A 21,740-nucleotide genomic window follows, 5' to 3' on the forward strand; every position below is an offset into this window, starting at 1 on the left:
AGAAAAATGAACTCCGGTCAAGAGTACATCTCACTCTTTGGCCCAGAAATCTGTTAAGTATATAAATATCTTTTTTTTTTTTTTTTTTTTTTTTTTTTTTTTTTTTTTTTTAAATTTTTAAATTTTTATTTATTTATGATAGTTACAGAGAGAGAGAGAGGCAGAGACACAGGCAGAGAGAGAAGCAGGCTCCATGCACCGGGAGCCTGACGTGGGATTCGATCCCGGGTCTCCAGGATCGCGCCCTGGGCCAAAGGCAGGCGCCAAACCGCTGCGCCACCCAGGGATCCCCAGTATATAAATATCTGATAGATGCCACTCTGTAGACCATGGTTCTTTTTAGCTCTTTTATCATTCCCCTTAGGATGATATTTATTAAGCTATGTAGTTTAACAGATATTAGGATGCCTGCTGTATGCCAATCATAGTAGTAGCCATTGGGAAACTGAAGTGTAAACTAAACAATATTTCTTTTTTTTTTTTTTTTTTGAGAGAGAGAGTGCAAGTGAGTAGGGAAAATGGGCGGCAAAGGGAGAGGAAACCCAGCACCAGGGCCACCACAGGGCTCAATCCCATGACCCTGAGCAGAAATCAAGAGTTGGATGCTCAACTGAGTCACCCAGGCATCCCTAAACAGGATTTCTTTTCTTACATTGTGAGGTTGGTGCTATTACTTAGCCTCACTTTTCAAATGGGGAAGTATATGCAGATCAAGAGTCCACACTACATTGCCCAAGCAGATCAAGAGTCCACACTACTGAAAGTCCAAGAAGGAATTTAGCTTAGAAGATTACTTCCTGGGCAGCCCGGGTGGCTTAGCGGTTTATCGCCACCTTTAGTCCAGGGCGTGATCCTGGAGACCTGGGATCGAGTCCCACATCAGGCTCCCTGCATGGAGCCTGCTTCTCCCCCTGCCTGTGTCTCTGCCTCTATCTCTGTGTCTCTCATGAATAAATAAATAAAATATTAAAAAATAAAAAGATTACTTCCTTTAGGAGTCTATCCCATCACCCACCCCCCTTCTTTCACACTCATCCCTGTCCTAATCAATTAAATTTTTGCTATATATTCCTACAGCACCTTTACATATCCTTTCTAAACATTACTTTTCTTTTTTTTTTAATTTTTTTTTTATTTATTTATGATAGTCACAGAGAGAGAGAGAGGCAGAGACACAGGCAGAGGGAGAAGCAGGCTCCATGCACCGGGAGCCCGATGTGGGATTCGATCCCGGGTCTCCAGGATCGCGCCCTGGGCCAAAGGCAGGCGCCAAACCGCTGCGCCACCCAGGGCTCCCAACGTTACTTTTCTTATAATCATTTGTGGGTTTGTTTTGTTTTGTTTTGTTTTTAATTTTTATTTATTTATTCATGAGAGACAGAACGAGAGGCAGAGACACAGGCAAAGGGGGAAACAGGCTCCATGCAGGTAGCCTAATGTGGGACTCGATCCCGGGTCTCTAGGATCATGACCTGGGCTGAAGGCTGCGCTGAACCACTGAACCACCTGGGATGCCCAGTCATTTGTTTTATGTTACTATTCCCCACTAGGACAAACTGAGTTAACACATGTGAAGCATTTACATACATTTACATACATAATAATTAGTCATTATTTTTATCTATTTTTTTTATCTTGTGTGAATTATCTACTGAGAGGTTAGTATTTTGAACACAAATTTGGCATAGTCTTCCTACTATGTCATAACCTAACTTTCTCAGATTCTAAGAATTGTGGAAATAGAATTCTGAAAAATAAATTTGTCATTTATTACAAGTTAATTCTGTTAGTACCTATTCCAAGAAGCTGTTGGAATTGTCATGTTTTACATGTCTTTGAAAAGTACTTATTTTTGGGAGTTGAAACTAAAAATTGTGCTGTGTGCTTTAGCAGTAGTCTCCCATTTAACTCTTGTCACCAACAATATTGTTAAAAAATTTAACTTTGTTATTGTCTAAGTTATTATTTTTAAAGATTTTATTTATTTATTCATGAGAGACCCACAGAGAGAGAGAGAGGCAGACATAGGCAGAGGGAGTAGCAGGCTCCACATAGGGAGCACGATGTGGTGTGGGACTCGAGCCTGGGACCCCAGGATCACGCCCTGAGCTGAAGGCAGATGCTTAGCCGCTGAGCCACTCAGGCGTCCCTAAGGTATTAATAATAATGTCATCTGTAGCCCGATAACTAAGAGTTTTTTAAGTAACTCTATATTTCTCTTTATAGACCGTTTAATTTGGCAGAACGGAAAGCTAATGCCCATTCTGTTGTAGAATGTGATCATGTACGAAAAGAAGTTAGTGTACGAACTGGAGGATTGGCTGACAAAAGCTCAAGGAAAACATATACTTTTGATATGGTACCTATTTCTTTCTTTCTTTCTTTTTTTAAAGATTTTATTTATTTGTTTGAAAGAGGGGTAGTGCAAGAGTGGGTTAGAAGCAGAGAGAGAAAGGAACAAACCAACTTGGGCTGAGCGCAGAGCCTGACATGGGGCTCCGATCTTACCATCCTGAGATCACAACCTGAGCCGAAATCAAGGGTGGGATGACCAACCAACTGAGCCACACAGGCACCCCGGTACCTATTTCTGAAAATGCTACTACTCGTTTATTATTTACTATGTAAAGTTATCCTTGTATACATATTTTTTTCTAGGTTCTAGTGTACAATCCTAAGTTTCAGTTGACTCTGAGTTGTCCAATAGATATCTAGTGGGCTGAATGAGTTAATACATTAAAAACAAAATTCTTAAAGTGAGTAATTTTGAAGTATTTTATTCCTGAAGAATTGATTTTATTTTTATTTTATTTTTTGGATAGGTTTTTGGAGCTTCTACTAAACAAATTGATGTTTACCGAAGTGTTGTGTGTCCAATTTTGGATGAAGTTATTATGGGTTATAATTGCACTATTTTTGCGTGAGTAAAACACAATTTTTCAAATTGTTGAAAAGGTTTAGATGCGTGTGTTTGTTTTTTATGTAACACTTCTGTTGATTTTGACAGATATGGGCAAACTGGCACTGGAAAAACCTTTACAATGGAAGGTGAGAGGTCACCTAATGAAGAGTACACTTGGGAGGAGGTATTTATTGTTTAAAATAGATTTCTGTCTCTAAAGTGACTGAATAATAACTGACTAAAAAACTTAGCTGAAGTCCTCTTTCATGAAATAGAAAAGATCAGTATGCCCATGTCAAATATGAATATAGGATGAACTACTATTTTAGTAAAATTAAAGTGTATGGTTCCTGTTTAAGAAAAACATAGTGTCACTAGGAGAGAAAGGACCAATACGTACGTATATATGTATATGTGTATATATACATATACATATGGCACAGTTAAGTGATAAGAGAGCGGTCTGTTTGGGACAGAATAGTTGGAGCAGAATATTGTGGAAAAGTGGCATGTGAGTATGGCTTGAAAGGGAATACTGCAGCATGGGAGTAAGTCTCATCAAGGTAGCATAGCAAGGGGCTGCACGGTACTTTATCAACACTGATCTTGAGTGTTTAAGAAATTAAGATCACTGTATTGTTGGATAGCATAGAAAGCACATAGTACGTTTTACAAAGATTTCCATCAAGTGTGCTTCAGTGAGTTTAATGACTAAATTAATTTTCCAGGAATCCCTGAGTGGCACAGTGGTTTGGCGCCTGCCTTTGGCCCAGGGCGCGATCCTGGAGACCCAGGATCGAATCCCACGTCGGGCTCCCGGTGCATGGAGCCTGCTTCTCCCTCTGCCTATGTCTCTGCCTCTCTCTCTCTCTCTCTCTCTCTCTGTGTGTGACTATCATAAATAAAAGTTAAAAAAAATTAAAAAAATTAATTTTCCAAATTGTTGACATTATGTTTCTAGTGGTTACATAGTTGAGGCATTAACTTTAAGCATTGGTAATAAAGTTATGGAATTGTGACCATAGGAAATAAGGAATAGGCTTAAAAAACAGTTTCAAAATTTAGAGATTCATAATAATTTCATTATAGTAGCTTAGATATTTGAGAAACAACTGTACTTATGTTAGAATTAGGGAATATACCTCTTAGATGGACCACTGTTCTGTTAACATGGTAGTATTATTACTGTTCTCCTGAGACAACTTAGAAAGCATTATTAAACTTGGCTTTCTGAGTAGCTTACTTCAGTTGGTTTCTATGTAATGCTCAGGCATGAAGTGACAAATTTGTGGAAGGTATGAAGAAGAATAATTACTGTTGAATAAATTCTTATAAATGACGTGGCTTTTCTAATATTTGGTTAGTTGCTTTTTTTTTTTTTTTTTAAGATTTTATTTATTTATTCATGAGAGACACAGAAAGAGAGAGAGAGAGGCAAGAGACCTACGCAGAGGGAGAAGCAAGCTCCATGCAAAGAGCCCGATGTGGAACTTGATCCCAGATTCCGGGATCAAACACCCTGAGCCAAAGGCAGACACTCAACTGCTGAGCCACCCAGGCATCCCTAAACTTGTTTTGACATATTTGTGTTTAAAGATTTTATTTATTTAGGGAGAGAGAGAGAGCACATGTGAGTGGGGGGGAGGGAGGGAGAGGAAAGAGGAAAGAATCTCAAGCAGACCGCACACTAAGCAGGAAGCCCTACACGGGGCTGGATCCCATGACCCAGAAATCATGATCTGAGCTGAAACTGAGTCAGATGCCCAACTGACTGAGCCACCCAGGCACCCCTGATATATTTGTATTTAAATATACAAATATATATAAAGAAGGCCCTTGTTACGTGTGTTTTAACTGCAGTAGTAAATGGCATTCTTATTAATAGTGTAATATTAGTCCTTATTAATATTGTAATTTCAGGATCCCTTGGCTGGTATAATTCCACGTACTCTTCATCAAATTTTTGAGAAACTTACTGATAATGGTACTGAATTTTCAGTCAAAGTGTCTCTGTTGGAAATCTATAATGAAGAACTTTTTGATCTCCTTAATCCATCTTCTGATGTTTCTGAGAGACTGCAGATGTTTGATGATCCCCGTAACAAGGTAACTCAGTTTTTGAGAATGAAACATCTCTGTATTTTAGTGTGTGCTGCTTTGAGAAGTATATATATATATATATATATATATATATATATATATATATATTTTTTTTTTTTTTTTTTTTTTACCAATCTAATGAATGATCTTTTGATATTTGGTCAGAGGGGGGTGATAATCAAAGGTTTAGAAGAAATTACAGTACACAACAAAGATGAAGTCTATCAGATTTTGGAGAAGGGGGCAGCAAAACGGACAACTGCAGCGACCCTGATGAATGCATACTCCAGGTAGGAAAGCCAGGGTCTCGCTCTTGCTATTCCATTTTCTTTTTAACGTGGGACTTCAGATTGGGGTGGGTCACAGAATGTGAGTCACATACCTAGATGGTGTGTATGCTTGATTTCGTGCTTTAGTTATTGGCTTGAGATTTAGAGTCAAGCACCAGTATTGGGAGAATGTTGAAAGGAGAACAGAAACAAGTTGAATCAGCAGAAGTATTAAACTTTTTAAACTAGATTATTTTTTCTCAAATGAAATTGTATGCAGGAGCCTAGGTTAACATGGGCCTGCTGTGGTTGATTTGATGGTGGGATGCTCAGAGGCTTACCTCCTTAGCCTCAGATAGAAGCTGTATGTCAGTACATAGCATAAGATAGATATTGGAACACTTTATGGTCTAGTGGTGATTATCTTGTATTTCAGCAATCACTGCTATTTACTATTTGCTTTTCAAGAGAAGGTGTTAACTTTTCTGATGACATTTTCAGAGCAGAGCAATATATTTTTACAACAGCTGACATTGAAGGCAAGTAATCTGATGGCTTGTGTGGTACTGTTTGAATTTATGGCGATGACATATTTCAAGAGATTCTTATGAATAGGAAGATTGATTGCAAGCCTTCTCTGATGTACCAGGCAACTGTCCCAACCTGACCCCACATCCAGCTTTTAGAGTTCTGAAGATTCTAGTTTCTCAGTCTTTTAGGGTGTTTATAGGTAGTTTCGTATTTGGGGTCCCTTCTGCAGGGCAGCAGGTAGAAGAAAGCAAAAACCTAAGCATTTTTCTGTCTACCCTCTGTCTTCCAAAATCTTACTAATATCTCCTGTCTGATACTATCTTTCTCTACCTTGTGGATTTTGATCTTTCTTTGCTCTTTTTAATATTTTATAGAAAGGAGTGTTTTGCATTATAATGACTGAGCAATCTGATCTTGTTTTCTAGTCGTTCCCACTCGGTTTTCTCTGTTACAATACATATGAAAGAAACTACAATTGATGGAGAAGAACTTGTTAAAATTGGAAAGTTGAACTTGGTAAGTATCTACCTTAAGATCACTGTTTCTTTTCTTTTTTTTTTTTTTTTTTTATTTATTCATGAGATACACACACACAGGCAGAGACACAGGCAGAGGGAGAAGCAGGCTCCATGCAGGGAGCCCGACGTGGGACTCGATCCCTGGTCTCCAGGGTCACGCCGTGCGCCGAAGGCAGGCACTAAACCACTGAACCACCTGGGATGCCCAGTCATTTGTTTTATGTTACTATTCCCCACTAGGACAAACTGAGTTAACACATGTGAAGCATTTTGAATAGTGAATACCTAGCACATAGTAAATATTCCATGTATTAGTCATTATTTTTATTTTTATCTATTTTTTTTATCTTGTGCGAATTATCTACTGAGAGGTTAGTATTTTGAACATAAATTTGGCATAGTCTTCCTACTATGTCATAACCTAACTTTCTCAGATTCTAAGAATTGTGGAAATAGAATTCTGAAAAATAAATTTGGCATTTATTACAAGTTAATTCTGTTAGTACCTATTTCCAAGAAGCCACCCAGGGATCCTCCAAGATCACTGTTTCATTCTTTCTTTTCCCCTCAGCTTTATCAAGGTATAATTAAAGTGTACAATGTGATGATTTGATATATGTATGCTTTGTGAAATGATTATCATAATCAGATTAATTAACATATCCTTCACCTCACATAGTTACTTTTTTTTTTGTTTGGTAAGAATGCTTAAGTCTACTCTCTTAGTAAATTTCATTATAGTATTTTTAACTGTCATCACTGTAGTGTACATTAGATCCTCAGAGCTTATTCATCTTATTACTGAAGGCTTGTACCCTTTGACCAGCATCTGCTTCTCCCCCGCTCCCCTGCTCCTGGTAACCGTCATTCTATTCTGTTTCAGTGAACTTCTCCCCCTACCCCCCACCTAATTCTCCACATAAGGGAGATCATACGTATTTGTCCTCCTCTGTCTGGCTTATTTCACTTTGTATTATATCCTTTAGGTTCATCCATGTTGTTACAAATGATAGCATTTCCTTTCTCATGGCTAAATAATTATATTCCATTGTGTATGTATACAATATCTTCTCTATTAACTCATCAGCTGACACTGATTGTTTCCGTATCTTGGCTATTTTGAATAATGCATTGAACCCTGGAGTGCAGATATCTCTTTGAGATACTGATTTCATTTCCTGTGGGTAGTATACCTAGAAGTGGGATTGCTGGATCATATGGTAGTTCTTCTGAACTATTTCATTCTCTCTTTCTCCTTTTTTTTTTTTAAAGATTTTATTTCTTTATTCATGAAAGACACAAAGAGGCAGAGACATAGGCATAGGGAGAAGTAGGCTCCCTGTGGGTAACCCAATCCTAGGACACTGGGGTCATGCCCTGAGCTGAAGGCAGACATTCAAACACTGAGCCACCCAGGCATCTCTCTCTTTTTTTTCTTTTAAAGATTTATTAAAAAAAATAAATAAATAAAGATTTATTTATTTATTCATGAGACAGAGAGAGAGAGAGAGAGAGGGGCAGATACATAGGCAGAGGAAGAAGCAGGCTCCCTGCAGGGAGCCTGATGTAAGACTTGATCCCAGGACCCGGGGATCACACCCTGAGCCAAAGGCAGATACTCAACTGCTGAGCCCTCAGATGTCCCCCCCCCCCCTTTTTTTTTTGAGACGGAGGGGGCGGGGGTGCAGAGGGAGAGAGAGAATCTTTGTTTTATAAAGATTTATTTGAAAAAAAAAAGATTTATTTGTTTTAGAGGGGAGAGAGGGGCAAAGAGAAAGGGAGAGAGAATCTCAAGCAGAATCCCCTCTGAGGAGCCCAACATGGGGCTTGATCTCACAATCCTAAGATCATGACTTGAGCCGAAATCAAGAGTTGGATGGTTAATGGACTGAGCCACTCAGGCACCCCTCAGCTGTTTAATTCTTGACCACCTCAGAGCAGCTTGAAATTCTGTACTTGTAGACAAATATTTTTGGAGCCACTGGGTAATTAGCTTTGTAGTGAATTGTTAATTACGAAAAATTGTCTTGTTGACTATTTAACATATTATATTTGAGAATGAATGTCTTTGCATCCAAATCCAATGGAACTGACAACTTTCATTTTTGAAATGCAAGGTTGATCTTGCGGGAAGTGAGAACATTGGCCGTTCTGGAGCAGTTGACAAGAGAGCTCGGGAAGCTGGAAATATCAATCAATCCCTTTTGACTTTGGGAAGGGTTATTACTGCTCTTGTGGAAAGAACACCTCATGTTCCTTATCGAGAATCTAAACTAACTAGAATCCTACAGGATTCTCTTGGGGGACGTACAAGAACATCTATAATTGCAACAATTTCTCCTGCATCTCTCAATCTTGAGGTAAGTCTTTTAGAAGGTTATCTGCAAGTGTAGTAGATATAATTCTTATTTAGCTAAAACATGCTTTTTTTTATCATGTATTTTAAAAGTTCATTAATGGCTTTCATTCATTCTAAGCAAAAGTAGAAGAACCTAGGTATTGCCCATGGACACATAGAGGAGGATACCACTGAAAAGATTGTCTTCCTTCCTTCCTGGCAGCTTTTTTAATCTTAAAAAGCCAATTACTTAATGGCTTTTCCCACACAGTCTTCAAAAGAAACTGCTGTCATTATTCATTCATTACTCATGCTTCATTCCTTTTCGTAGATGAATTATTTTCCATTGTATGAATATAGAATGGTCATTAGCAGTAGATGGTTACATGATGTATGGAGTTGTTCTTTTGTTTTGTTTTGTTTTGTTTTGTTTTAGATTTTATTTATTAGAGAGAGAGAGAGAGAGAGAGACAACAAATGGGGGAGGGGCAGAAGGATAAGCAGACTTCCCTCTGAGTAGGGACACCCCCTCCCCCTTTGGCAGTGACGTGTGGAGATTTAATTGAAGACTTAAAAATGGGTTAAATGAATGCCAGTGTTGTAGAAGCTGCTAAGAGGGCACTGAATGTGTGAGAGGAGTCGGTAGAACCAAGAGAAGTAAAAAGGATGGTGAAATCTCTTATTTTATTGTGATTGCTCCTTTAAATGGAGTTTGAAGAGATTTTATAAGGTCTTTTGCTCCCCTTTTGTTTTAAAAAACTTCTTTCCAGGGCATCTGGGTGGCTCAGCAGTTCAGCGCCGCCTTCTGCCCAGAGTGTGATCCTGGGGATTCAGGCTCGAGTCCCACGTCAGGCTCCCTACATGGAGCCTGCTTCTCCCTCCTCCTGGGTCTCTGCCTCTCTTTCTATGTCTATCATAAATAAATAAATAAATAAATCTTTTTAAAAAATAAATAAATAAAAATAAAGCGATCTCTTTCCTTAGATAGAATACATGTACTCACCCATTAAAAACTCACCCATTAAAAGTATGTAAATTGATGATTTTAATATATTTGCAGAGCCATGCAACCATCACCAATGTTTAGAGCATTTTCATTACCCCAGAAAGAAAACTTGTATAACCTGTTAGGAATCACTCCTCACTTGCCCCCATTCCCAGCCCCAGGTCACTACTAACCTACATTAAAATTTTTTTCTTTTCTTAAGACTTTAATTCCTTGTTAGACTGCGTGCATGCTTTAGCAGCAGGGGGCAGGTGCCGAGGGAGAGGGAGAAGGAGAAGCAGACTCCCTGTATCAGAGAGCCTCATGTGGGGCTCAATCCCAGTACCTAGAAAGCTACCTGAGCTGAAGGCAGGTGCTAAGATGCTAAACTGACTGAGCCACCCAGGTGCCCCAACCTACTTTTTTAATCTATAGATTTGCCTAGTCTGGACATTTCATGTAAATGGAATCATGGAATAAGTGTTCTTTTGTGACTGGCTTCTTGTACTTAGCATGTTTTTAGTGTTCGTCCATATGGTTAGCATATATTCATGCTTCATTCCTTTTTGTAGGTGAGTTATTTTCCATTGTATGGATATGGAATGCTTTGTTTATTCATCAGATGATAGAGTTCATTGAATGTGAAGACTAATGTAAAAAATGCTTAGGTCAAATTATCATAGAGTTGAAAACCCTGAAAATTGGAAGGGAAAAAGGATGTTTTGTTTTTTTTGTTTGTTTTGTTTTTTAAAGATTTTATTTATTCACGAGAGAGAGAGAGAGGCAGAGAAATAGGCAGAGGGAGAAGCAGGCTCCCTGCAGGGACCCAGATGCGGGACTCGATCCCGGGGCCCCAGGATCACGACCTGAACTAAAGGCAGATGCTCAACTGCTGAGCCATCAAGGCATCCCAAAAAGGATGTTTTGAACAAAATTCCTTGTAAAGGCTAGACATAGTGGTCCTAGTGGATGATAGATTTTTAGGTTAGATATAACCATTAGTTGTTTCTTGTAAGTTATTTTTTGTCTCTAAGTTATTTTTTTTTTAAGATTCTATTTATTTATTCATGAGAGACGCAGAGAGAGAGAGGCAGAGACACAGGCAGAGAGAGAAGCACGCTCCATGCAGGGAGCCCAACGTGGGACTTGATTCCGGGTCTCCGGGATCACACCCGCAGGCCAAAGGTGGCACTAAACCACTGGGCCACTGGGGCTGCCCTGTCTCTAAGTTATTTTATAGTACATTTTAGGTGTACTATAAGTTACATTATTCTTATAATATTTTTAGTAACTGGCATTTTTTCTTCTTCACAGGAAACTCTGAGTACATTGGAATATGCTCATAGAGCAAAGAACATACTAAATAAGCCTGAAGTTAACCAGAAACTCACCAAAAGAGCTCTTATTAAGGTAACTGAATTTTGTGGAGTAATGTAATCTTGTTTGACAAATGAGGACCTGAAATAGATAAACTGTTGAAAGATTTGTTAAATTGCCTGTGGTAAGGCTTTTCATCTAATGTTTTTAATTAGCTACCTAATATATTAAAATGTTTTTATAATGCTAATATGGTGACTTTACTATCTATCAAGTCAGCAAAATTTGCAATTATTTACCTTTACAAAATTAATTTATTTATGGCTTTTTTGACATAATCACCATACATTAATGTAATATAATTATCACATATTAGGGTATAATTTCCATAATACTCAACCATTGTAAGCCTACAATTCAAAGATTTTTAGTTCATTTATAAAGTTGTGCAACATCACTACAATCTAGTTTTAGAAAATTTTATCATTATAAAGTTCCCTCTGTGCCCATTTGCAGATAGATTTGCCCTTTCTAGACATTTCTTAAGTGGAATCATACAATATTTGATCTTTGGTATCCGGCTTCTTTCACTTGGCATAAAACAGGGACTACATCTATGTTGTAACATGTTTCAATAGACGTTTCTTTCTATTGCTGAATAGTATTCCATTAAATAGAGAGTAACACATTGTCTTTATCCATTCACCAGCTGATGGACATTTAGATTATTTCTAATAATGCTACTATGAACATTACCATTCAAGTCTTTGTGTTAATGTGTTTGCAGTCCTCTTAGGTAGGTACTTAGTTTAATTTCTGTGTTGCACAGTAAGTTTGTCTTTTACTCTTTAAGAAACTTTTCAAAGTGGCTGAATCATTTTAAATTTTTATCAACAGCCAGTGTATGAGTGTTGCACTTTCTCTACATCCTTTCTAACATTTGTTATAGTTTGCCCTTTAAATATTAGCCATTCTAATAAGTGTATTATTGTACCCTCAGCATGGTTTTAATTTGCATTCCCCTAATGAATAATGATAATGCATATCTTTTCACATGCTTATAATCCATTTGTATATCCTTTCTGTGAAAGGTCTATCCAAATCCTTTGCCCAATTTTTAGTTGATGTTCTTTTTTTTTTTTTTTAAGATTTTATTTATTTGTTCATGAGAGACACAGATAGAGGCAGAGGCAGAGGGAGACCAGGCTCCATGCAGGGACCTTGATGTGGGACTTGGTCCCAGGACCACAGGATCACGACCCGAGCCGAAGGCAGATGCTTAACCGCTGAGCCACCCAAGCGTCCCTTTTACTTGGTGTTCTTATCACTGAGTTTTAAAGGGTTGTTTATATCTTTCAGATACAAATAGCTCTTTATGAGATGATTTGTAAATATTTCCTCCCAGTCTGGCTTGTCTTCCTTTTCTTGGTAGCGTTTTTTTTTTTAAGTTTTTATCGAGATAATTGAGATAAATGATGGAAAAATTCTTAGTACATTTTGTCAAATTACAATAAAGTATCACCACAGAGATACTGACATTAATAACAATCCATTCATCGTATTCCTCAGTTCTCCTTATACTCATTTGTGTGTGTGTATTTAGTTCTATACAATTTGTCACATGTGTAGGTTTGTGATTCAACCACCACAGTTAAGATACTGAGCAATTCTATCACTGCTGGGGTCCCTCATATTGCCATTTTATAATCACTTCCTTCCCACTCCCACGTTCCCTTCCCAATCTCTGGTATCCATTAATCTGTACTCCGTATCTAAACTCTTGCCGTTTCAAAAATGTTACTGAATGGGGCACCTGGATTGGCTCAGCGTTTGAGCATCCGCCTTTGGCTCAGGTCATGATCCTGGTGTCCTGGGGTCGAGTCCCACATCAGACACTCAGTAGAGAGCCAGCTTCTCCGTCTGCCTATGTCTTTGTTTCTCTCTCTCTCTGTGTCTCATTTGTCTCATGAACAAAGAAAATCTTTTTTAAAAAAGTTATTGAATGGAATCATATGGTATATAAACTTTCAATATTGTGTTTTTCACTACTACTCAGCAGAATTATCTGGAGGTTCACCTGAGGTGTGCATATTGATCTTTCCTTTTGAGAGCCGAGTAGTATTCCATTGTATGTATGTATCATACATATAGTTTGTGTAACCATTTGTTTACCTGTTGAATGACATTGGGCTGATTTCAGTTTTTCATAATTATAAGTAAAACTGCTATGAACATTTTGTTTGTAGGTATCTGTGTAAACATATATTTTGCCCAAGAGTGTAAGTTTTTGTGCATGGTAATTGAATAGTTTTGTTGTTGTTGTTGTTGTTTATTTTTTAAGGAAATTCTAAGCTGTTTTCCAGATTGGCTATACCATTTTATATTCCAACTAGCAGTATATGAGTGATCTAGTTACTCCACGAATTCACCAGCATTTGGTGTTGTAACTATTTTTTATTTTAGGTATTCTGATGAGTATAATAATAATAGGTGATAAATATTTCACTGTGGTTTTACTTGCATTACTCTAATGGCTAATGGTGTTGAACATCTTTTCATGGGCTTATTTGCTATTTGCATATCCTCTTCGTTGAAATGTCTATTCATGTCTTGAAACCCATTTTCTGATTGGGTTTTTTTTTTTTTTTTTTAAACTTTTTTTTTATTTATGATAGTCATACAGAGAGAGAGAGAGAGAGGCAGAGACATAGGCAGAGGGAGAAGCAGGCTCCATGCACCGGGAGCCTGACGTGGGATTCGATCCTGGGTCTCCAGGATCGCGCCCTGGGCCAAAGGCAGGCGCCAAACCGCTGCGCCACCCAGGGATCCCTCTGATTGGGTTTTTAATTTTAAAAAAAATTTGAGGGGCTCCTGATTGGCTCAGTCAGTTAACCATCTCTGACTCTTGATTTCAGCTCAGGTCATGATCTCAGGGTCCTGGTATCAAGCCCCTTGTAGGGGGCTCCCTATGCCCCGTAGAGTCTGCTTGTTGTCTTCTGCCTCTCCCCCTGTCCTCTCTCTCTCACCCTCTCTCTGTCAAATACATAAAATAAATCTTTTAAAAAAATTTTTGGGGAGTGCTGCCTAGGTGGCTCAGTTGGTTGGTCATTTGACTTGATTTCTTTCTTTTTTTTTTTTTTTTCTGACTTGATTTCTGCTCAGGTTGTAATCTCAGTCTCAGGATTGTGAGCTCAGGCCCTGAGCTGTGTATAGGGCCTGCCCAAGATTCTCTCCCTCTCCCTCTGCCCACCCCCCAACCTCTAAAAAAAATTTTTTTTAATATTTTATTTTTAGTTAATCTCTATGCTTTAACCCACAACCTGGAGATCAAGAATCACATGTCCCACCAACTGAGCCAGTCAGGCTCCCTGCTAAATTGGAGTTTTAAAAATTATTGTGGTTTGAAAGTTCTTAATATGTTTCAGACACTAGTCCTTTGTCACAAATGTGGTTTGCAGTCTGTAGCTAGCTTACCTTCCCAGTCTGTAGCTTATCTTATCTTCTTAAATGGGCTTTTTTTTAAAGATTTTTTTTTATTTTTTAATTTTATTTTTTTTATTTATTTATGATAGTCACAGAGAGAGAGAGAGAGAGAGAGACAAAGACAAAGAGGCAGAGGGAGAAGCAGGCTCCATGCACCGGGAGCCCGACGGATTCGATCCTGGGTCTCCAGGATCTCGCCCTGGGCCAAAGGCAGGCGCCAAACCGCTGTGCCTCCCAGGGATCCCTTTTTAAAAGATTTTGAGAGAGAGAGAGAGAGAGCAAGCAAGTGTGCACACACATACATGAGCAGGGAGGAGTGGCAAAGGAAGAGGGAGAAGCAGACTCCTCCTCACTAAGCTGGAAAGCCTGACATGTATAAGGCTCAATCCCAGAACCCTGAGATCATAACCTGAGCTGAAGGCAGATGCTTAACTGACTGAACCACCCAGGTGCCCCTTCTCTCTCTCTCTCTCTCTTTTTTTTTTTTTAAGATATATTTATTTGTTTATTTGAGAGAGAGCATGAGTAGGAGGAGCAGAGGGAGAGAAAATCTCAAGCAGACTCCATGCCGAGCATGGAGCTGGATGCAGAGCTCAATCTCAGGATCCTGAGATCATGACCTGAGCTGAAACCAAGAGTTGGGCACTTAACCAACTGTCCCACCCAGGTGCCCGTTTATCTGGGCTTTTGCAGGGGAAATATTTTAATTTTGATGTGGTCTAATATATTTATTAATTTTTCCTTTTATGCATTTTACTTTTGTGATAATTTTAAGAACATTTTGCCTAGCTTTAAATGTCCCTACCTTTTTAAGTTTTGTGTTTCTACGTTTCATATTTGAGTCCATGATCCATTTTTATTTTTGTATAAGGTGTTAAGACTTAGGTCAAATCTTTTTCACCTTTGGAGTGTCTGGTTTGTTTTAGCATTCTTTGTTGAAATGTTATATATTTTCCATTGAATTGATTTTGCACCTTTGTTAAAAAATCAGTAGGGTATATTTATGTGGGCACCTCTCTGGGTTCTCTTTTTCTGTTCCATTGATTTAATATGTCCCTCCATTAATACCACACAGTTTTAATTACTGTAACTATGTAACAACTCTTGGATTCAGGAGCCCCTGGGTAGAGCAGTTGGTTGGGTACCAGACTCTTGGTTTCAGCTCAGGTTATGGTCTCAGGGTCTTGGGATCTAGCCTTGTGTTGGCCTGCCAGCACAGCGAGAGTCTGCTATGGTTTCTCTCTCCTTTTGCCCCTCCCCATGCTCACTTGTTCTCTCTAAAATAAATCTTTTTAAAAATAACGGGGTGCCTGGGTAGCATAGTTGGTTAAGTGTGATGCTTGATTTTGGCTCAGGTCATGATTTCCGAGTCCTGAGATCAAGCCCCGTGGCGGACTTCACGCTTAGCTTGGAGTCTGCCTGAGATTCTCTTTCTCTCTCCCTCCGTACCTCTCCCCTGCATGCGCATGCTCCCTCCTTCCCTCAAATAAATAAATCTTTAAAATAATAAAAATAAATAACTCTTGGGATCAGGCAAACAGATTAAAAGGAAGTTTATGTGAGGAAACCTCTTTCTTCATAAAAAGTCTAAGAATTGTCAGGACCTGAGGAAAACTACAGTGGTTTTATACTTACTATTTTAAAAATACCAAGCTTTTTAATAAGCACTCACCCAACTTAGACACTTGGATTTTTGAATCCTAATGTTATTATTAAACCTAAATATATTTAAGAATGCTTCTTTAATATGTTAAAATATTCAGTTATTGTTTAAATTTCAATTGTATGTTTTTTAAAATGGTTTTAGGATCCAAACAAAGTTTGCCCTTTGCAATTTTCTTCAATGTCTTTAGATCTGAATACATATGTTCTCTTTTTATCATTTTTCCCTCTGTATTTGTGGAAGTCCTTATATTAATTCGTCCTACAGAATTTTCCTGTAGTATCTTTTGACATGTTCCATTCTTTCTATTTTCTGTAAATTGGTAGTTGGATCTTGAAGCTTATTAGTAGATTCAGGTTTTTTCTTATTTATATATTTTTGGCAAAACTACTTCATAGGTGTTGGTATGTTCTCCTACCAGGAAGCATATAATGCCTGGTTCTTTATTTGTGAGTATTAAGAGTTCCAGAATGGTAACTTTTTAATTCAATTGTTTTTCTTTTTCTTTTTTTTTTTTTTTTTAAGATTTTATTTATTTATTCATGATACACACACACACACACACACACACACACACACACAGAGGGAGAGGGAGAGGGAGGCAGAGACATAGGCAGAGGGAGAAGCAGGCTCCAGGCAGGGAGCCCCACGCAGGATCCCAATCCCAGGACTCCAGGATCATGCCCTGGGCCGAAGGCAGGGCTGAGCCACCCAGGGAGCCCCTCAATTGTTTTTTCTTAATTGATTGTAAGACTACCTCTGTAAAGAGGAACTTTCAGTTTCTGAAGTATATAGTGCTTATAGGAAAGGCAGTACAAATGCTGATACATTTCTTTTATTTGAGAGTTTTTAGAATAAGTTGGTTTCCTCACCTTTTTTTTTTTTTTTTTAAGATTTTATGTATATGAGAGAGAGAGACCCCATGTGTGCATGCGCACAAGCAGAGGGAACAGCAGAGGGAGAGGGAAAAGCAGATTCCCCGCTGAGCAGGGAGCCCAACTCAGGGGCTGATCCCAGGACTCTGGGATCATGAACTGAGCTGAAGGCAGACACTTAACCAACTGAGCTACTACCCAGGTGCTCCAGTTTCCTCGCTTTCTTAATGTCATTATAAACTCATGGACCTACTTGTGATATCCTTATTGATGTTCGAATCATCCCATCTTGGGCCAGTGGGTAACTCTTTAAGGGTGTTCTTGAGTCCTTTTTACTATCTAGGCTTTGTTAGCTTCCTTGTTCTATTTTGTTTGACAAGGTGTTTAAGGTTTATCTTACATGTCTCTCGCTCCAGTCCTAGAGTCAGACACTTCTCTAAGGAATCCTGGTTCCTTTTAATGTGAAATGCTATTTGGACACCAGCTTGGTTACTGGAAGTTGTATTTTTTTCTTCATTATATTTTTATAATGCGTGTATTTAAAGGAGCTTTGAAAGTTGACTCTAGGGGCAGCCCCGGTGGCGCAGCAGTTTGGCGCCGCCTGCAGCCCGGGGTGTGATCCTGGAGACCAGGGATCGAGCCCCAGGTCGGGCTCCCTGCGTGGAGCCTGCTTCTCCCTCTTCCTGTGTCTCTGCCTCTCTCTCGCTCTCTCTGAATGAATAAATAAATAAATCTTAAAAAAAAAAAAAGAAAGTTGACTCTATTCTAAACAAATTAATATTGAATGAAAAGTGTGATTATGACTTGTTATTCTTTTTTATGCTTTAAAAAACATAAAAGGGGGACGCCTGGGTGGCTCAGTGGTTAAGCGTCTGCCTTTGGCTCAGGGTGTGATCCTGGAGTCCTGGGATCAAGTCTCACATCGGGCTCCCTGCATGGAGTCTGCTTCTCCCTCTGCCTATGTTTCTGCCCCTATCTCTCTCTCTCTGTGTGTCTTTCATGAATAAATAAAATCTAAAGGACAAGGTAAAACATAAAAGGGCCTAAGTACTTATTTTATCTATTACATATTCTCTCCAAAATAAATGAAAAAAACCTTAAATACTGAATTGATACCTATAATGTTATTCTTCTGTAGGAATATACAGAAGAGATAGAGCGTCTGAAACGAGATCTTGCTGCAGCCCGTGAGAAAAATGGGGTGTACATTTCTGAAGAAAATTTTAGGTAAGCCCTTGGCTATGGAAATTAATTTCCAAAAATAATCATTTTTTGGTAAGGTGTTTGAAGTAAAATTTACTTATGTGACAATAACTAAAATCTTTATATCTAGTGCTTCCTATAAGTGCTTCTTTTTCTTTTAACATGAATAAGTAGTTACCAAATAGTTAAAAAAATTTTATATAGCTTTAATTTTTAAATAATGATAGATTCATATGAAGTTGTGAGAAAAGCACAGAGAGGTCTCACAATTTTTCATTTGTTTTTCCCATTCATTACCTCTTGCATAACTTTAGTATAACATCAAAACTGGGAAATTAACATTGGTACAATGTGCATATATAATTGGATGCCATTTTGTCTCATTTGTGGATTGGTGTAGTTCTACAATTAAGATACAGGACTATCCTACCATTACAAAGATCTCCCTCTTGCTGCCCCTTTGTAGTCATACTCATCCTTCTTCCCTAGTGGTACCTAACCTTTGGCAACCACTAATTTGTTCACTTTTTAAAGCTCTGGAGTAGTTTATTCAAAGGCAATCTGCTGAAGTTTTATGTAGAAACAATAACAACAGATTGAACAAGGGTCCGAAGGTGAGTGGGATGCCAAGAATTTTTTTTTTTTTTTAATTTTTATTTATTTATGATAGTTACAGAGAGAGAGAGAGAGAGAGGCAGAGACACAGGCAGAGGGAGAAGCAGGCTCCATGCACCGGGAGCCTGACGTGGGATTCGATCCCGGGTCTCCAGGATCGCGCCCTGGGCCAAAGGCAGGCGCCAAACCGCTGCGCCACCCAGGGATCCCGGATGCCAAGAATTTTAAGTTGAAAATTCCTGCTTGCATTTATTCTTGAAGGCATTAAGGAGAGTGACTTTCACAGTGCGTTTTATTTTTTTAAAGATTTTATTTATTTATTTGAGAGAGAGACAGCAAGAGTGGGGGGGCGGGGTGCGTAGAGGAAGAGGGAGAAGGGGAGGTCTATGTGGGACTTCATCCCAGGACCCTGAGTTCATGAACTGAGCCAAAGGCATGTGCTTAACTGACTGAGCCATCCAGGTGCCCTCACAGGGCATTTTTTAAAAATTAATGAGGGATCCCTGGGTGGCTCAGCGGTTTAGTGCCTGCCTTTGGTCCAGGGCGCAATCCTGGAGTCCTGGGATTGAGTCCCACATCAGACTCCCGGCATGGAGCCTGCTTATCCCTCTGCCTGTATCTCTGCCTCTCTCTCTCTCTCTGTCTATCATAAATAAATAAATAAATCTTTAAGAAAAAAAAATTAATGATAAAAGGTATTTAGAACTAATTGATAATAATGAAGAGCATTTTGGCATCATCTTTTATGCGACTTTTTTTACAGGCGATACATGTATTTTTACATTACATGATCGTTCTGGGATGCCTGGATGGCTCAGTGGTTGAGAGTCTTCCTTCGGCTCAGGGCATGACCCCAGAGTCCTGGGATCGAGTCCTGTATCGGGTTCCCCGCAGGGAGCCTGCTTCTTTCTTCATCTGCCTATGTCTTTGCCTCTCTTTCTCTCTCTCTCTCTATCTCTCATGAATAAATAAATAAAATCTTTTAAAAAATTACGTGATCATTCTGATAATAGATAAGTCATTTATTTAAACTCATTTTCTTGGGGCACCTGGGTAGTTCAGTCAGTTAAGCATCTGCCTTCAGCTCAGGTCATGATGGTCAGCAGCAGAGCAACTACTCTCATCCACATACAGTAGTAGGTGAGAGGCTGCCTGTCCTTTAACCATAAAACCTGGGGGGAACATTACTTATTGATTAAATTAGGTCTGAGCTGTGCCATATATGAACCAATAACTTAAAAGGAGTCAAATTTCCCTGATTGTCTTGAGCCAGTCAAGCTTAGTTCCTGGATCTGGGGATGGAGTCCGATTCCCTCCACACAGCTTGGCTTCTACAGTCAGGAGGGAGTCATTTCCCAAAGGAAATGTGGATTTCCCCCACATTACCCAAAGGAATTGGGTGCTTAGTAGGCAATCAGTGAAAGAGTGAACAAGTGTTTTTGTACTATGATTTGCTAATGTAGTATCTTCTGCTGTTGTCAAATATTGGACATTAGGGACTGATTATCTTATTTTCTTACCTTCTGTTGACTATTGCTTTGATGTATTTTAGATTTTTTTTTAATTTATTTTTTATTGGTGTTCAATTTACTAACATACAGAATAACCCCCAGTGCCCGTCACCCATTCACTCCCACCCCCCGCCCTCCTCCCCTTCTACCACCCCTAGTTCGTTTCCCAGAGTTAGCAGTCTTTACGTTCTGTCTCCCTTTCTGATATTTCCCACACATTTCTTCTCCCTTCCCTTATATTCCCTTTCACTGTTATTTATATTCCCCAAATGAATGAGAACATATAATGTTTGTCCTTCTCCGACTGACTGACTTCACTCAGCGATGTATTTTATATTAAGAAAATTTGTAAAGTTGGGCAGCCCTGGTGGCGCAGTGGTTTAGCACCGCCTGCAGCCTAGGGCGTGATCCTGGAGACCTAGGATCAAGTCCCACGTCAGGCTCTCTGCATGGTGCCTGCTTCTCCCTCTACCTGTGTCTCTGCCTCTCTCTCTCTCTCTCTCTCTCTCTCTCTCTCTTTCTTTCTCTCTCTCTGTGTCTCTGTGAATTAAAAAAAAAAGAAAATAAAATTTATAAAGTTATAAATAAATAATAAATTTTAATTTGTCAATCCCATGATTAAAAAGACAATATTTGTTTTGTTTTTTTTTTTTTTAAGATTTTGTTTATTCATGAGAGACACAGCAAGGCAGTGACATAGGCAGAGGGAGAAGTAGGCTCCCCAGAGGGAGAAGTAGGCTCCCTGGAAGGAGCCTGATGTGGGATTCAACCCCCAGACCCAGGATCATGCCCTGAGCCACAGGCAGATGCTTGGCCACTGAGCCACCCAGGTATCTTGACCTTGTTTGCTCTTCATAAACATGAGGCATAATCTGAGAGTTCTTAGTGAAACACTTTTGGAATTATTACACTGTAAGAGAAGGATTAGGAAAGCTGCAGCCAACATTTAAAACGAGATAATGCTTTATTTACTCCAAGCTTCATAGACCTTTTAAAATTTCATCAAAACTGTATCATCCATGAAATAACAATGTTGCATTACCTTTTACACATTCAATATAAGAAAAGCATTTCAGATATCTCATTCTATATTAAAGAGCATTTCAGAAATCTCATTCTATATTAAAGAGCTATTTCCAGGAAAGAACTAATATAGTTCATGGGAAGACTGTCAGAATTAACTATCCTTTTATACTTCAGTTCTAGCTTTTTCTTTAATCACCAGTATCTCTAGTAATTTGAGGAAATTTGCATTCACAAAAGTATCTTTGTCATTTAAGCATAGTGTGAAATAGAAAATTGTTGAGTATGAAGGCACTAGACTACAAAAGATAGTACATACTTTGGGAACTTGCTAATGCTAAAGAAATCAGAGATCCATTATTTTATTTATTTATTTATTTTTAAAGATTATTTATTTATTTATTCAT

The 21,740-nt window shown here is 38.7% G+C and overlaps 1 protein-coding gene across 2 annotated transcripts in view; it reads left to right on the forward strand.

The window, feature by feature from the left end:
• The window catches only part of KIF11 (kinesin family member 11), a 50,974-nt gene that overhangs the window by 4,761 nt on the left and 24,473 nt on the right, over window positions 1–21,740 (forward strand). Inside the window, exons 2-10 of one of the 2 annotated variants that reach the window (XM_038578198.1) lie at window positions 2,227–2,359; window positions 2,823–2,920; window positions 3,008–3,086; window positions 4,823–5,008; window positions 5,168–5,292; window positions 6,228–6,318; window positions 8,438–8,680; window positions 10,958–11,053; window positions 18,120–18,208. In XM_038578198.1, the coding sequence (XP_038434126.1) occupies window positions 2,227–2,359; window positions 2,823–2,920; window positions 3,008–3,086; window positions 4,823–5,008; window positions 5,168–5,292; window positions 6,228–6,318; window positions 8,438–8,680; window positions 10,958–11,053; window positions 18,120–18,208 (1,140 nt within the window). The remainder of the gene's footprint in view (window positions 1–2,226; window positions 2,360–2,822; window positions 2,921–3,007; window positions 3,087–4,822; window positions 5,009–5,167; window positions 5,293–6,227; window positions 6,319–8,437; window positions 8,681–10,957; window positions 11,054–18,119; window positions 18,209–21,740) is intronic. The other variant, XM_038578199.1, reaches the window with a different exon arrangement.

The sequence above is a fragment of the Canis lupus genome, chromosome 28, assembly GCF_011100685.1.
Source record: "Canis lupus familiaris isolate Mischka breed German Shepherd chromosome 28, alternate assembly UU_Cfam_GSD_1.0, whole genome shotgun sequence".
Classification (NCBI taxonomy): Eukaryota; Metazoa; Chordata; class Mammalia; order Carnivora; family Canidae; genus Canis; species Canis lupus.